A 16,951-nucleotide genomic window follows, 5' to 3' on the forward strand; every position below is an offset into this window, starting at 1 on the left:
CTGCAATCCGTTTATTTTTGCAATACATAATAACAATTAATTAATTTGCGGCGGTATGCAAAGCGGCGTGATAATTGATTCAGCTATCGGCTGAGGCTGAAGCTTAAATGTGCAAAAATAAAAAAACGTGCAACAAAAGGGGGCAGAAGCGATCGATCGCTCGTGTGTGATGTAACCCCCCGCCCCGTAATCGGTTAACAAAAGCAAATCTTTCGCTTTTTAAAGTAATAATTAATTATACAAACACAAATCGAATGTTGTCATCCATCGGCGGGCAGAGGGGTTCAGCCCCAAAGGAAGAGTGTGACATGGGTGGGGGCTTCCTGGGGCTGGACTTGGATATGGATACATCCGATCTCTGTCGGGTCATGCTTTTTGGTGGCGCAATGACCTTTTTCTTCTTTGGTTTCTTTTCATTTGCCTTTCGTCTCTCGTTTTTCGGGTGAGGGGATGTCCGTGTAATTATGGGCTTTGGATCACAGATTTATTACAAATGATTGAATGATTGCCCATCATTCGTTGGTTTTATTACTTTATTATTTTTATTAATTATTGCCACAGGCATAATCTGTTGGAAGATGTTTGAAGGGGCAAATGAAAGTGCCATCTCCGTCTCTTTGTTATCTCTTTCCTCTCCTCCGATATGCATGAATCATCCCATCCAGGCTGTGAAAATCCCTTCCTTCCTTCAATTGATTTCCACGCCAATTTTCACCTCGACGTGCATGCGACAGATCGTGGGCTTATTTTTTTGTAGTTGTACATTTTTATTTTGTGTCGAGCTGCGAAAAGCGATTTTCAATTTTCCAGCGCATTAGTCATCGGCCACTCTAATCGTTCCAGGCGGCAAACTGGCGGCCTAAACTGTAACTAGTTTTTCGCCAACGCAGAGACAGAGACGCTTGAGGCGGCGGCATGGCAGCGTGGCAGAGACTCCTGAAGCGGTGAGCAGGGAGGGAGCGGAGTCCGTTTCTTTGCTGGCTGGACCATGGAGTGAAAGTGGACAATGCGCATGGGAGAGGAGACTCTGTTGTCTGAAGACGCAGAAAATGTTTTTTTTTTAGCTTCAATTTGAAGACGCGTGAAACAATTTTGTAGTTTTTCTTGGCTCCAGCCCTCCCTCGCTGTATTTTCCATCCATCCATCCACTTATTCAATTTGCCATTCACTGCACACACGCCTTCGAAACGAATGTGAAGACGCGGCTTTAACCCTTCCCCCTGCACCGCACTGCACTGCACTTACCTCTCCGTCTTCTGGCCAAAAGCCAATGGCGCATTTCATTTCTCATTTCTCAATTAATTTTCTTTATTGCGTGCCAGGCACGTCCAAAATAATTGTTAAACTTATACTTTGATTATTAATTGAATGTTAAACGCAGAGAAGAGCAGCCAGAGAGAGATCGAGAGAGCGTCTGTTAGATTCTCTCTTTCTCTCTGTTGGATTCCGAGTGCAGTCACCTCTCTCGCACTCTTGTGGCTGCCGGCAGGAGAGGGTATGGGAGTGAAAGTTTTACTGTCCGCTTGCCAAAATGATAAATGCAACCGACCAGACAGACAGTCCCCCCGGCGGCTATCAAAATAAATGCGATCCTCCATTCGGTTACCCCTCTCTACCTACCCCGAGGATATCCGGTGGAGAGACAGAGATGGAAAGAGAGCAACTCAGGCGTTTTGGACATTGGCCCATTCCCATTGTCTCTTTAGTGTTTCTTTCGTTTCTGTTTTGTTTCGTGACTTCTTTCGAGGGGGGAAGGGGACGTGGATTGGGCCTCTCTTATTGCCACTTTGTTTTAGTCAACTTTTATGATGATTTTGCTTTTCATTTTGCAGCCAGAAATATAGGCAGAGAGAGAGAGAGAGAGAGAGACAGAGTCATAGTATGGTTGTGTCATACATAATTCTGTTATTGTTTTCTTTAATTGGTTTTTTGTGCTTTCGTTGAGTTTTCTGTGTTGACTTTCTGTGGCCCCCACCGACCTCTCCTCACCGCACACCGCTTTTCCCAAACTAAGTTTTCGTGATGAGAATTTTATTTTTAGACTCTCCCTGCCCTCCAGCCACCACCTGTTTTGTGGGTCGACCGATAAGAAATCACTTTCCACGCGATCGCTCGATTCTTTCTTTGCTCATTTGCATAATTAATTGTGTCGCTGCTGCTCGAGACTGGTGGAAAAAGGTTCTCCTCAGGGGAAAGTGAAAAGCGGTCAGGGAATGCACTCTCGCATACACGACGCACTCCCACTTGGGATAGCCAATGATTCGCAATGATTCTGCCAACTTTCCCAACGCACAAACATCCACTGAAGTAAGACAATGCCATGGGTCTGGCCTCCTGCTACTCGATGACTGTGGCATTCCCACGCCCAAATTATTTGCACAATATGTGGCCAAAAGCAGAGCTCCAGCAACAGCAAACTCTACAGCTCCAGCTCCAGTAAATTCCAATTCAATTCAAGCGTCTCCTCCCATTTGATTCGTGTTCGTGTTTTCCCAACCCAAAGACAGAGCAGAGGGAGAGAGAAATAAGGTAGTGGCATGGCATTTCGAGCAGCAGTTAGTGGAGCACTCTTTTGGCCCATTGTCGGCCTGCCTCTGCCTGCCTGTTGACGGCTTCGAGTGTAAGCCCGTAAGCCCCATAAGAAGCAGTAACCGTTAATGTGGCAAATTGACTTGTCGAGCAGCCAAGAAAGTAGTTGTTATTATTTTTACTATATGTATGTACATACATACATATGTATCTATATAGTAGCTATCCATCCCTCCTTTGTGGAGCTTCCTCACCACTCCACTCCATTCTACGGCGGATTCAAAGTCAATTTCTGCTTCAGTTTCATGTTTGCTTGTTTTTTGCACTCTGTTTTTTCCCGTCTGTTTTCCCCCTCTCCGATTGAAACTATTATTCCGCCTGGCTTTTGTTTTTTTGTTGTTGGATCTTGAGTTGAGTTTTCTCTTTAGAAATTTCCCATTTGCACTTTTTTTTATCCATTATTTGCACTGCCTGACGTCTGTCTGTGTGCCTTCTGGCCTTCTGGCTTCTGGCCTTCTACATTGATTCCATTGGACGACTGACGATACGATCCATTGTGTGGCATGAGGCAGATAGCAGAGAAAGAGAGCAAATCGAAGAAGAAGAAGAACCTTAATTAGTATTATTACTGAAATGAAAACAATTTGTAGTCGGACAAAAGGCCCCACCATCCACTCTGGTTCTGGGGATTAGCCTCGTTTCGAGAGAGTGCCACTAAATGGGATTGTCTCTGGCCCCACCCCTGCCTCACCCACAGTGACTTCAAATGTTGCGCCACCAAAAGCAGATCCCCGCTACAAACTCAAGTAAACCCAAATGAACGCTTTGATATCCATGGAACATGGTGACAACAATTAAAATAACCTGCGATGGGATCTTCATTCAATCCGCATCGAATTCGGATCTCATGCCCACGGCAGCAGCAGCAGGAACAGGATCTGAATTAACCCCAACGGGACTACGAGAAGCAGCAGAATCCCTTGGGTCAGACCACAATCTAAACGAAAGCGACAACTCGCAGACGAGCAGCGGGAGTCAGAGCGCCTCCAGCAGTAGCCGGCGAACTCATCGATCGACGGGGGGATCAGGAGGAGCAGGCGGGCGTCAGGATACACGCAGACGTTACTATTTCGGAAGCAAGGACATCTACTGGTGCAAGCAGAGCCTGGTGCCTGCTGGGGGCGGACTGACGCGCAGTTCCAGCAGCATCACCCACAAGGAATCGAAATCCACGAGCGGCACTCTATCGGCCGGACAGGTGATAGCAAAGGCACGCCGCAAGCCGATCCTCCTCTGCAGCAGCCTCAGCGCCGCATATGCCCCGCCACGTCGCAAGGAGTTTTACTTTTGCGACAAGTATGCGCCCACCAGCGGCGGAAGAGGCGCAACCGGAACCCACACCAAGAGTGCAGCAGCTACAGTCGCAGCCGCTGCCGCTGTCCCAACGCCCCAACCCATCGATGCCCGTTTGCTGAACTTCCTGCGGAGCGCTCATCGAAAGTTCCAGGCGGCCAAAAGCAAAACGGAGCAGCAGCAGCAGCAGCAGAGCAGCAGCCACACCAAAGAGAGATCCGCAGAGAGATCGAGAGGAAAGGGCCAGTCCCAGACCCAGACCCATCGCTCCCTTCCGCCCATCGTGACGACCGATGATTGGTTCGGTTAGTATGCCCCACTCCTAGCTCTTTTGACTGCAGTTCGTTGACTGGGTGCCCTGCCCAGCCCCGCTCCCAATTGTGGTTCTCGTGCGGATTTAGTTACCTTCCAAGCTGTGCCTCAAAAGCCTCATTCATTCTCTTTCCGCTCGCTGGCATTGGACTGGAGTATTGGGTGTTGGCCAAAGTAGAGCCCCAGGGTACAAATGTACATACTACATAGTGTCTGTGTGGTGTCCAGTTGCATCGTTGCATTGGGAATTGAGATTGGATTGGGCAACGATAACTCTGCCAAAAATATTATGAAATTAGTCCCAACCGCAGCAGGAGGCTAACCTGACACCCTCCCATGGCTATGGCTATGGCTATGGCTACTGGCTACTAGCCGTGTGATTAAGTGGAGGGAACAAGTGCATGTATTTATTATTGTCTGCCACTTGGCGGCTTCCTTCTTCCTGCTGCTTCGCTGTTTGCGGTTTTCCTGCTGCCTGCTCAGCGAGCGGCTCATCGCATGCGATATGCAAATTTCCAGACGCCCCACCATTCCGTTCCGTCCGCACGCCATCACACACTAGCACACACACACATACACCATTCATGGACGTTCCATTCATGGCTTTTGTTTTCCCATTCCCATCATTCCCCATCCCTTCTACTGACTCTGAGACTCTAAGGTTACCTTTCTTTGCCGTGGAGGAAGCAGGTGGAGGAGAAGAAACTGTTGACTGACTTTCAGCAGAAACGAAGGGTATTTACATGTCTCCTTTGTTCCCTCTTTTCATTCCCACCTTCCCATGAGCAACTGTTCGCTGACTTTCAGCAGAAACAGAATTCAACTCTCCGAGAGTGTGATTCATGTGTGTGTGTCTGTACAATAGATTCTCACGTATTCGTTACCTCTATGGGTGTTGAACTGTTTATTGGATCCTCCTTTGAACGCTTTCCCCCTCTTCTGCCATGCACTTCCTTCAGTCTCTGTTCCGCTTTGCTTCACGGCTCGAGACGCAGCCGAAGGGTAACCCTGCCTGCCTACTCTCTGGCTGTCAGCTGGTGGCCCATTTATATACAAAGAGAGAGAGAGAGCTTTCATCTGCGGTGATGGAATTGCAGGAAGAGCGGAACATAGGAATAGAGAGTGAAGAATGAACCTATTAGCGGAAAGCAGAATGCACAATGCAAAAGAAAGAGAAGAACTGGACTGGAAAATAGCTAATAGCAAAAGCATTCTTTAAACTACGCTCTTCTCGATCCCCCCCCGAAGATAGGGTGAGGTGATCGCTGGCTTGCCTAATTAGTATTACCTCATCCATTGGCGTGGCCAGCCCGTCGAACGGGGCATTACTGCGCATTTCGCATTCGACTTTATTTTGCTCGAACATTGAACACCCACCCGCAGTGTCGACAGCGCGACAGTGCAGTACAAAAGTATAGGTACAATGAACTGCCATGCCAAATGAATCATTCACTGCAATTAGTTGTTCAGTTTTGTTGCCAGTATTTGGAAATACATTGTACAGATGTACTCGCACTTTGGGCACTCATGTCCGGCAGGCAGATCGTTGTCGTTAATTTCACATTTTGTGTGCATTTTTTTACGATTATTATTATTATATTTGGAATTTGTATTCCATTTTCCATTGTATGTATTCGTATTTATCGCCATTTGTGGTGACTGTCCCGGCGGCCCAAAACAAAACCATTGTTTATTGAATGATTTATATTTGAGAAGCGTGTGTTGCCTGCCCCTCCCCTGCCTGTGCCTTCTCGTTTGTTTACAAATTCCAAAAGGAACGCCATCCAACTTAAGTGCTCTCTCGCTCGTCTCGCATGCGTGGCGCTTGTGAGGAATTCTTGAATTCCGATTTGCCAATCCCCCCACCCCCGCAGCTGCTTATTATTAATTATGTTTCGGTGTTTGGCAAGAACTGTTGTTTCCACTCCGACGGCAGCGTCGGGAGATTTGGCAATAATGTGCAGCGCACCTGTCGAAGCGGACTGCACCTTCCATGGCCACTTCCAGTGAGAGTGGGAGAGCAGTGCAGTCAGCAGTCATTTCCAGTGTCATCAGCGTTGACTAATTCCCCCGCACCCCGCAACTCTCTGACTCACATTCTGTGAAGCTGTGACTCCGTTTCCATGCTATTCCCAGACTCAAGGTCAAGTCAAGGAGATCGCAGCCGAGAGAGATAGATATGAGGATCTCAGACCTTGTTCCATTCCAAAAGTTCACAGCTGACAGCTAACAGTTGCGTGTGTGTGAGTGAGTGAGTAACCGCCCGAAAGAAAGAGCAAAACAAAGTCCAGGTTCGATTTATCTGCTCATTTGCACAATTGAAACAATAACAATAAAAAGAAGTAGAAGTCCGGGAAACCGGGGGGGCACGTTGTATTGTTATAAGTGGATTGAGGTGGCAGGAAGCCACCGCCCCTAACGATGACTATGCTCTGTGGCTATGACTGGAATGATGATTGAATGCAATTTGCAGACTCGAGCACAATCGAACAGTCATGCCAAACCAATTTGTGCGGATTGCCGAAACAGCGAGTGGCAGCACGAGCGGATGGCGGAAGTTACTGCGAAGGTCGGGGGGGTGGCATGACCTGCCCCTGCCCTCTGCCCTCTACAACCTGTCGCAATTAAAACAAAGCCCACGCTGCCACACGGACGGGACGACTCACTCCCACGATAAATCCATCCACGATGACTGCTCAAAGAATGAGAATTTAATATGCAAAAAGCGTTTCCGCCACAGAGAGCAAGCCAGCAAGCCAGCAGCGAGCGAGCGAGATTCGCCAAATGAAATTTGCATATAAAATTAGAAGAGAAAACTTACGCCTGGCAGAGCACACAAGTGGGGGGATCTTGTGAGTCATCCAAAGTCCGTTACGGCATCCGATTTGGAGTCCGAACAGTAGCTCAAAAAACCCTCGCAAAGTGCGCCATAAAATGGTATTTCAATGTTTTATTACGATGCATGTCACATGCAAAATGTTTTACATTTTGGCAAATTGTTTTTTGTCCCTTGCCTTGCCTCATGCCTCTCACTCACTCGATTAACATGCCATTTGTGTTGTCTGTTGGCCAACAATTAGCGTGGCGCATCTTCAATGGCTTTTATGTAATCTGTAGATCGATGTGTGCGGAGTGCGGAGTGGAGTGGAGTGTGTGGAATGACTGACTGATTAAATAGACGTGTGTTTGTCCATCAACCGAACACGCAAGACAGAGTCTTACCTTCTCCGTCTGGAAATCATCTTGAAATATGTGTGGAAATGCAGAGTTTTCACCGCCAAAGAGTATCCCAAGAACACGTACGGAATTTGATCTATTTTAATGATTTATATGAGCGATTTATGGCTCAGAAAATAATATTTAACGATAATTAATTAATGTTTTCTGTGTGTGGGTGGGACTGGCGGCTTTTTGCTTATCTAAGTGCAAAGATAATGACAGAGAGATAAGATTAATACAGTTAATTAATGCCAAAAATATTAGCAAAATTAAACTCTAACCATTTCGCGTATTTGTTTGCAGACGAGGACGCAGCCTTAGAGAAGGAAAACTGCAGAGAAGGAAAGCCGCAGAAGCAGCAGCAGCAGCAGAGGAAAGCCAAGGAGAAGCATCACTCGAGGACATCTTCGAGCGAGGGCCAGGACCACATTACAGTTGAGATCAAACAAGGACACTTGAGAAAGCATTCAAAGGCCAAAGAAACAGTAGATACAGTAGACACACCACCGTGCACGCCACAAGCAGCGTCAACGGCTATGAACAGTCACGCGACCGCCACACAGAACGGACAAACAACGGTCGTCGGACACCATCGGGGATTCTCGCAGCCATCGGTGACGGTGGCCGCCGCAGCAACGTCGACGGGCAGCACATCGGGAGATCCATGGTTCCTGCAGACAACCGGGCACCAGATGCCGCCCACAGCACCGCTGCGTCACAACAAGCGGCCGGCGCCACAGCCGAATGTCGCCGGAGGTACAGCAGGCTCGGCCGTGGGTGCCGTGCTGCTCCACCAGCAACAGTTGAGCCAATCGCAGCCGCACATTGTGCCGCCGAGCATACCGCCCCACCATCACCATCATCGCGAGAACAATGTGGTAATTGATTGCTGCCCCAGAGCCGTGCCTCTTTCCATTCAAATTCTAAATCTTTCTCCTTCTGTTGTTGCTCTCGTTGCAGCATCCCAGCCAGGCCGGAGCAGCGGTCGCCTTGCATTTGTCATCGCATGCGCTTAATAGTCATAATTTAATCAGCAGCAGCAACAGCAGCGCCAGCAATCACCAATCGCCCAAATCCCCCAGCCAGACACAGCAGCAGCTACAGACGACGCAGCAGCAGCAGCAGCCGCCACATAGTATACTTTCCACATTTGCTCCTGTGGCTGCCGCCCAACCGCCTGTCCCGCAGCAACAGCCAGCGGGTGCGGGGATAACCGCAGCAGCCGTGGCCGCCGTTGCCCAGCAACAGCAGCAGCAGCATCTCCAGCTGCTGGCCAACTGTGCTGCTGCGTCCGGCGGCAATCTAATGTCCTCCTCGATGAATGCCGCACAGATGGCCCTGCATGCCGCCGAGCGGGCACTGCCGCCAAAGAGCCTCGCGCTAAGTGGAAGCCAACACGGCAGCAACATGCTGCTTCACACTGTGGCACCTGCCTCCGGCACCCAAGTGCCGCCACAGCCATCCTCCGGTTCCAGTGGGACGGCGGGCATGTCCACCTCCCTGCACAGCTTCGACATCAACGGGGCAGCGGGATGCGGAGGAGTGGGCGTGAATGTGAATGCGGCAAGCTCTTGGTCGAGCGGCTCCACCACAGCCATGAACCATGCAGCCTCCCTGTCGCCCACAGCGCCGGCCCCACAGCAGCTGCGAAAGTGCGAGGTGAAGCTGAATGCCATGCCGTAAGTGGAAAGAGTTCTCTAGCGAATCAATGGGATTAATGGTGTCTCTCTATAGGTGGTTCCATGGCAGCATAACCCGAGACGAGGCGGAGCATCTGCTGCAGCCGCGCGAGGATGGTCTCTTTCTGGTGCGCGAATCCACAAACTTTCCGGGCGACTACACGCTCTGTGTCTGCTTTCAGTCGAAGGTGGAGCACTATCGCGTCAAGTATCTAGAGAATAAGCTAACAATCGATGACGAGGAATACTTTGAGAATCTAGGACAACTTGTGGCGGTAAAATACGACTCCAAATTATCCTTAAACTTGCTCTAATTCTCCATCTCTCGTTGCAGCACTATGAAGCGGATGCGGATGGCTTGTGTACGCAGCTAATCAAATGCCTGCCAAAGCTGGGGAAACAAGAGTTTTGCATCAACTCAAAGGATTTCGTGGACAAGGGCTGGGTCATACCCGAAGCGGAGTTGCAGCTGCGCGAGAGTATTGGCAAGGGCGAGTTCGGGGATGTGATGCTGGGCATTCTACGCAACGAGAAGGTGGCCGTCAAGATGCTCAAAGATGAGGGCGCCGTGCAAAAGTTTCTAGCAGAGGCATCCGTCATGACGTAAGGCCACAAATGCTCAATGTTGCAGGAACCCTTAATAATTTCGGTATCCCCTTTTGCCAGCACTTTGGAGCACGATAATCTGGTCAAGTTTATTGGCCTGGTGTTCACCAGCAAGCATCTGTATCTGGTTACGGAATACATGAGCAAGGGATCACTGGTTGATTACCTACGTTCGCGCGGACGACAGCACATAACCAAAAAGGATCAAATTATATTTGCCTTGTAAGCCAGAAGTTCTTGAAACCATTTGTTCTGCAGTCTCCTTAACAGTTCCTTCCTATTGCAGCGACACTGCCTCTGGCATGGAGTATCTGGAAGCTAAAAAGGTTGTGCATCGCGATCTGGCTGCACGCAATGTCCTCATATCCGAGGACTGTGTGGCCAAGGTATCCGATTTCGGTTTGGCACGCGAGGAATGCTATAATCTCGACGTTGGCAAGCTGCCCATCAAATGGACAGCACCCGAGGCGCTCAAGAATGGGGTAAGACAAGTCCACCACTGCCGCCCTGTTGCCACTGCCTAACCCTTGACCCTTTCTCTCTGTAGCGCTTCTCCAACAAATCGGACATGTGGAGCTTTGGCATACTGCTATGGGAAATCTACTCCTTTGGGCGTGTGCCTTATCCCAGAATTGTAAGTGAAAAAAATCAGAATTAATCTTTAAAGTAAATTTTAAGCTCATTCTGTATCTCGTTTCTCGTTTCGATTTAGCCTCTGGCCGATGTGGTTAAACACGTAGAAGTGGGCTATAAAATGGAAGCGCCCGAGGGCTGTCCACCCGAAATCTATGAAATGATGCGCCAGGCATGGGATCTAAATCCGGCCAAGCGACCCACATTCGCGGAGCTGAAAGTGAAGCTGCAACTGCTGAACAATGCCACAGCGTGAGGAGATATGCCGTTCCACAAAGCGAACTTCAAGCAGCACTAAAAGCGGCAGGGCGCTGCCACAGAACGGGGATCACAGAGCCCTGGCCCCTCGATCCAGTGGAACACTAGACACTGGTCACTGGACACTGGACCCTGGACATGACACTGAACGCAACAATTTTTCGTACGATTATATACATGCATGGAATATATATATATTTATATATATGTATACATGTAACAACTAATTTACCACAAAATTTATTTACATATATAATTTATGTCGTAAGTTTTGTAAGCGTAAACCGTAGGCATAAGCGAAAGAAGAAGGAGAACCCAAATCCAAACACAATCAACAATCATCCAAAAGTGACTCCCAAATGTTAGTGAGAGTCCGCCCCAGCCACAGCCCCCTGCCCCCCCAAAAGCCACAGCTTCCGACATATACAATACAACGTTGTACGCGCGAGTAAATCAATAAACTTTTGAAGCATTAATTAATCAACCAGACGATCAGAGAGGGAGAGGAGTCGCTTAGAGAGGCAGAGGCAGAGGTACTCTTCCTACTACTACTACTACTACTATCTTTAATTACATGTTATGTGTGGGTGGTGTACTCTCTTTTAAGGATCAACGTTTATTCTTCTACTCTGCATATTCGTAAATCAAATTGTATCATTTATGTTATAGAATACGCATACATATGAGTGCCAGCAGGAGAGGAGTGGGCGCATGTCTAAACCAATTGTTTATAGAATGTTTCTTCTCTTTTAAGTTTTATTCAACGACTTGTTTGTAGCACAAAAAAAAGAATGAGCGAGAGGAGAAGGAGGAGGAGGAGGTGGAACTTGTCCAACAAGTTGGCTTGGGGAGGCAAAAAGCAGAAAGTTAGTTAAATTTAGTTACATTTATTTCTATGGAAAATATCGAGAAGCAAGAAAAAAAGAGAAAAAGGAAAAACCAACAAAAATTATGCAATGGAAAAGAGAAAAAAACAACAAAACACTTGTGAAAATATGCATTAAAAGTAATACAATACACACACACACACACATGCATACATGCATGCATACATACATAATATGAGAATACGAAATACACTTAATCGTACATAAACTATTTAATTAGCATATGCGAAACCGATTAATTCATTAATTATCGATATACACAAATACTATCAATTATCGCAGGCAAGCGCAAATTAAATTCCCTTAATTTGCTCATGGCCATGTCCACAAGAAATCTCATCTCTCCTTCTCTGTACTCTAGAGTCCAACTAGAAAGCGATGCAGCTAGGCGGAAAGGCAAAGGAAACAAATTGTAAATTATTTTTTAAATATAACACATAATTTACTTAACACACGTACACACGTAATGTTTATGTTTGTGTTTACGGCGCATTCTTGTACATTTTTATTTGCTTTTAAATTTCCTTTTAATTCCCGGATAAGCCCACACTTTGCTTTAACTTTAACTTTTACATTTATAAACACTAAACTATATTTTAAACAATCAACGTCCACAAACACACACACTCACGCATTAATAATTAATTAAGTTTAAAGTTATTATTTTTTTAAAACCCACACATCAAACAAACAATCATTCAATCAATCAATTGTGAAGCTCCATGCCGAGTTCGCTCTCTTTAAGCCACACACAAAAATTGCACTTAAAAACAGAAAAAAAAGAAAACTCGATGACGAGGAGACGATGAAGGAAGGAAGAGGCAGCCCGCCAGAGCAGCTGAGTTCTGACACTTTTAATAAAAGTAAAGAAAATACCAAGCATGAAATGGATCGATCCGTTCGAGTGTTCTGTTAATGGGGAAAACGTAGATTTGGGGAGCTGTTTTTATTTGTTTCATAAATCAGTTGAACTAAAGACATATTCCATTTACAAATACACACTCAGAGGTCTCCTACTTCTGCAGCCGCCTGGTGGCACGTCTTATGGGGCGTTGCTCCGGCGGTAAGGCAAACAGATTTCCAGCATTGATTTGCTGGGACATGCCGGGCGCCACACTCGCCGATGGTGTGCCAAAATTGGCTGCTGGTGCTGCCTGCACCGGCGACGGACTGGGGCTGCCGAAGGCACTGGCAGCGCTGCCAAAGCTAAACGGCTTTGTCGTATTCACGTTCTGGCTGCTCGGCGGAGAGGCCATGCCACCAGCTGCTGTTGCTCCTCCGAACGAGAATGGTGCGTTTCCAGGTGGTGGGGCCGCTGCCTGATGGGTGTTCGTCTTGCTTGCTGTTCCGCCAAACGAGAAGCCGCCCGGCTTGGGCTGATTCTGCACGGCACTCACCGCATTGGCAAACAGGTTGCCGCCCATCGCCGGAGATGCGCTGGGAGCTGCGGCTGTAGTGCCACCAAATGCAAAGGGTTTGCTTTGATTGCCAGCAGGAGCTGGAGCTGCTCCAAATCCGCCAAAGCTTGGCGCCGGAGCAGGTGCTGTTGCTGCTGGATTTTGGGTGGAGTTGCTGCTGCTGCCACCAAAACTGAAGCTCGGCTTGATGGACGCGCTGGGTGTGGCGGACGCAGGCTGGCCAAACATGCTGGCGCCACTGGTCTCCTTCTTGGCGACAGCGGCAAAGGAGAATGCGCCCGGCTGACCAGGAGCTGGTGCTGACTGCTGCCCTGTTGCTGGTGCTGCTGCTCCATTCTGAGTGCTGCTGCTGCTTCCGCCGAAACTGAAGCTTGGCTTAGCGCCAGTGCTGGCGTTGTTTGGCGTTCCAAACATGCTCGCTCCGCCAACGGCTGTCGCCTCGTTCTTCTTGGCAGCGGCCGCAAAGGAGAATCCTCCCGACGGTGCAGTGGCTGCTCCATTGACCTGTTGCTGTCCGCCACCAAATGCAAATGGTTTTGTGGCTGTTGCAGCTCCTGGAGCTGTATTATTATTGTCGATCTGCGAGCCGATCGGCTTCTGAGCTGCACTGAAGCTGAAGGCACTACTCGATGGGGCATTGGTCGATGCGGCGCTGCCAAAGGAAGGAGTGCCACTCGTGCCGCCTGCCCCAAAGTTGAACAAATTGTTGGTGTTGGTGTTGCTGCCATTCGATTGGGCGGCAGTTGTGGCGCTGGGGTCGCCACCGAATGCAAACGATGGCTTGTTTGTCTCCTTGATGGTATTTGGTGCTGTTGCTGCTGCTGCTGCGCCGCCAAAGGAAAAAGTTGCCGGTGTAGTGGCAGCTGCACTCTGTCCAAAGATGTTTGTTGAGTTTGAGGGCGCTGGTGCGGCTGCTGGTTCCGCTGGCTTTGCGGCTGCCGCTCCACCAAAAGCAAAGAGATTTGCTGCTGGTGCTGGCGCTGGCGCTACCGATGTGTTTGTTGTTCCCGAGAAACTGAACGCATTGGACGGCTGTGCTGCGGCTGTGACTGCTGTGGTCGTGGTTGTTGTCGCTGCAGGCTGCTTAAATGCGCTGCCAAAACTGTTGGAGCCGAAGTTTGACTTAATTCCGATGATGGTGGATGGCTTTGCTGGCTCTGGCTCCACTGTGGTGCTGGCTTTGATCGCTTCCGGCTGCTTGAATGCGCTGCCAAAACCGTTGCTCTGTGGCGGATTGCCAAAAAATGATGGTGCCGCTGTTGCTGTGGCTGTTGTGCCGGCACCAAAACTAAATACAGGAGGCTTGGCTGCTGCTGCTGCTCCGCTGGACTCTTCCGATTTTCCAAACATAAATGAGGCTGTGCCTGCCGCTGTGGTGGTGCTGCTGCTGCTTCCGAAGCTCATTGCTGCTGGCGTAGCAGTCGCTGCTGGTGCTGACACCGATGTAATTGCTGCTATCCCACCAATGCTTGGTAATCCATTCATCTTACTGAGGGAATTTGGATTGCTGTCCAGTTTGAATGGGGTGGCAGTGCCTACTGTTGGGGCTTTTCCAAACGAGAGTGCAGGCGCTGGAGCACTGCTTGTGGCTGTGGCAGTGGTTGTGGCTGTGGATTTTGGACTTCCAAATGTCAGCACTGTTGTGGCTGCAGGAGAGCTCGATGCTGTTGTGGCTGCAGGAGAGCTCGATGCTGTTGTAACTGGCGTTTGCTTAGGGACTGTCGCTGCTGGCGTAGGGGCTTGGCCAAACAGAAGCTTTGGCTGTAAACCATTTGTCATGGGGGTTGTGGTGGTTGGAGCTGTTGCTGTTGCTGGTCCTGCTGTTGGTGCTGTGGCAATCACCTTTTCAGTCAATATAATTGGCTTGTCACTGATGGACGTTGTCGGGGTCTTGGTTATTGTCGAGATGCTGGTCGTTGTGGCAAGGGTTGCGGTTGCCGCTTTGGATGTCAGTGCAACAATCGGTTGTTTGATGGGTGTCTTTGGACTGACGGGTGCGTCCAATTCGTCTGGTTCGTCTCCCTGGTAAATCTCGCCGCGCAGCCCACTCAGCATAATGGCCAGCTTGGTTTTATGTGTGCGCTCGACACTGGGATTCTTCACGCCACCCATGGAGTTTTGCTGCTTGGGCTTCACAAACTGTATGCCCGCGTACTCGCCAGCATCCACATCGGGACTGTCGAGGTCGTAGTGTTTCGTTGGCTGCTTTTGCAGCTGTTCTTGCGTTTGCTTGGCATTGAATAGCGTTAGCTTCGGCTTGGAGGAGACAGGCAATGGCAGCTCCACTGCAGCCTGCTGCTGCTGCTGTCCTAGAGTCGGTGCAGAGATGGTGCGCTGTGGTGCCACCACTGGCACACTGGCAATTGGCACACTCTGTGTTTTGGATACGGACTCGGCTTCTATCTTGCGCTGCATCTTGGCCACGTGGGCGCTGGGGGAAATCTCGGGCGAACTGCCGTTGGCTGTGCCCTCCATGCTGCTCTGGCGCATGCTCTCCCTCATGTCGTACAGCTTGCGCTTGCTCACGTGCCGGCGGCTGGAGCTCAACGAGGAGGCAATGTCATTGCTGTAGCTACAGTTGCGACGCTTTGCCAGCTGCTCCGGTGAAATGGCCTCAGTGATCGGCAGGTGATGCTGTGTCTGCATCTGTATCTGTGTCTGTGTCGGCGCTAGCTGTGGCACCGTCGTTGTCGCCGCATGATGGTGTCTCAGTGGAACTGCCACACTCAGCTCTCGTTGTCTTTTGAAGGTCGTCGCCGGAGACTGCGCCGGATGATGGTCCACAAAGTCGGCTATGCGTTGGCAGCTCCTCTTGAGGAACTCGTGCTGCTTTTGTGTTTCCTGAACAAAATTGAAGCCTGAGCACTTGCCACCAGATCCCAGCACGGACACACTTACCCCACTGTTGATGCGCTTCCGGGAGATCTCTTTGAGCTCTTCCAGCACACTCCTGGTGGGCTCGCTCTCATGCTGCGGCGGATGTGGATGCATAATGGGGCGATTCTCACGCGACAGCTGCTCGTGCTCATTGTTTGCCTTGTGGACACCCACCACTGAATTGGAGAGCAGCAGCCCAGGCAGCGTGTTGCCGCAATAGAAACTGCGCTCTGGAGGCGCAATTTGCGTCATGGACAGTGTCGGCGGCGAGGGTCTGTACGGCAGTGGGGACGACGGGGTCCTTCTTGGCTGCTTCAGCGGGTTGTAAAGATTGCTCACAGACATGCTGCGCTGCAGACCACGACGCGCGCCCACGGTGCTATCGTGATGATATGCGACTATGCGAGAGGCCAGCCCACTGCTGTGCACATCCACAAAGGTTCTGCAAGCGTTCAATTTGCATTGGGGAAGGAAATTATAATCGTTGAATCGTTTCTCATACTTGGGATCCAGCTGACTGAGGTTCAGTTTCTGTCGTGATATCGTGGAGGGCGATGATGCGTTGCGGATTCCCAGGCTGCCATTAGTTGTACTTTGGCTTCGTTCGAGACTCAGAGTTCTGTGCATGAGATTCGCAACCGAATTCCGAGGAGACCTGCAAAAGAAAAAGACAGTTTATTGGTACATCAGATGTATGTTGAGTGCGATTTTGCAGTGCTTACACTGGAGTCCCATCGATTCTTGTAGAGTCAGCCATGGGATGGCTGCGATGCGGTGACATGCTGCTCATGCTCAAGCGCGACTGATGCTTCATTATGTTTCAGGCCGTTCCAATTTCTGGCGACAAATCCAATCTGGCGAGTTGCAGTGTTATTGTCTGTCTATGGTGCAAGTGTCAAATATCCAGGAAATCTACAGAAATCAGCATCAAGTCAAAACGTTTTACTTTATTCTTTTTTTTGGTCCGCACGACGATGAAAACGCTTTGAGTAGAGGTGTAGAACTATCGATGGCACTATCGGTACAATCGATGGTTGGACACTATTGACACTATCCATGGTCACTAACCATATGGTATAGGTACATCCTATATGGTTAGTGCACTGACGAAGTATTTCAGAAGAATCGATTTTTATACCATCACTGACGAAATATTTCACAATTTTTGTAATCGTTAGCG

General features: G+C 49.2%; 2 protein-coding genes across 5 annotated transcripts in view; one reads left to right on the forward strand and one right to left on the reverse strand.

Moving 5' to 3' along the window:
- The window catches only part of LOC117896756 (tyrosine-protein kinase CSK), a 26,586-nt gene extending 15,086 nt beyond the window's left edge, over nt 1-11,500 (forward strand). For 2 of the 4 annotated variants that reach the window (XM_034805229.1, XM_034805230.1), the window contains 8 exons: nt 7,717-8,291; nt 8,374-9,092; nt 9,148-9,367; nt 9,427-9,695; nt 9,759-9,920; nt 9,985-10,180; nt 10,246-10,332; nt 10,411-11,500. In XM_034805229.1, coding sequence (XP_034661120.1) covers nt 7,950-8,291; nt 8,374-9,092; nt 9,148-9,367; nt 9,427-9,695; nt 9,759-9,920; nt 9,985-10,180; nt 10,246-10,332; nt 10,411-10,587 — 2,172 coding nt within the window. In that variant the 5' untranslated portion in view covers nt 7,717-7,949 and the 3' untranslated portion in view covers nt 10,588-11,500. Of the gene's footprint in view, nt 1-3,272; nt 4,188-7,716; nt 8,292-8,373; nt 9,093-9,147; nt 9,368-9,426; nt 9,696-9,758; nt 9,921-9,984; nt 10,181-10,245; nt 10,333-10,410 lie in introns of those variants that run through there. The other 2 variants (XM_034805227.1, XM_034805228.1) reach the window with 2 other exon arrangements.
- A 907-nt stretch (nt 11,501-12,407) lies between these two features.
- LOC117896754 (nuclear pore complex protein DDB_G0274915) lies at nt 12,408-16,768 on the reverse strand. The gene is made up of 4 exons (XM_034805225.1): nt 16,494-16,768; nt 16,274-16,426; nt 15,793-16,213; nt 12,408-15,735 (listed from the first exon to the last, which is right to left on the reverse strand). The coding sequence occupies exons 1-4, from the start codon at nt 16,583-16,585 to the stop codon at nt 12,490-12,492; spliced, it is 3,912 nt and encodes a 1,303-aa protein (XP_034661116.1). The 5' UTR covers nt 16,586-16,768; the 3' UTR covers nt 12,408-12,489.
- Nucleotides 16,769-16,951: the final 183 nt, after the last annotated feature.

Source organism: Drosophila subobscura, chromosome O (genome assembly GCF_008121235.1).
Source record: "Drosophila subobscura isolate 14011-0131.10 chromosome O, UCBerk_Dsub_1.0, whole genome shotgun sequence".
In the NCBI taxonomy this organism is placed as follows: Eukaryota; Metazoa; Arthropoda; class Insecta; order Diptera; family Drosophilidae; genus Drosophila; species Drosophila subobscura.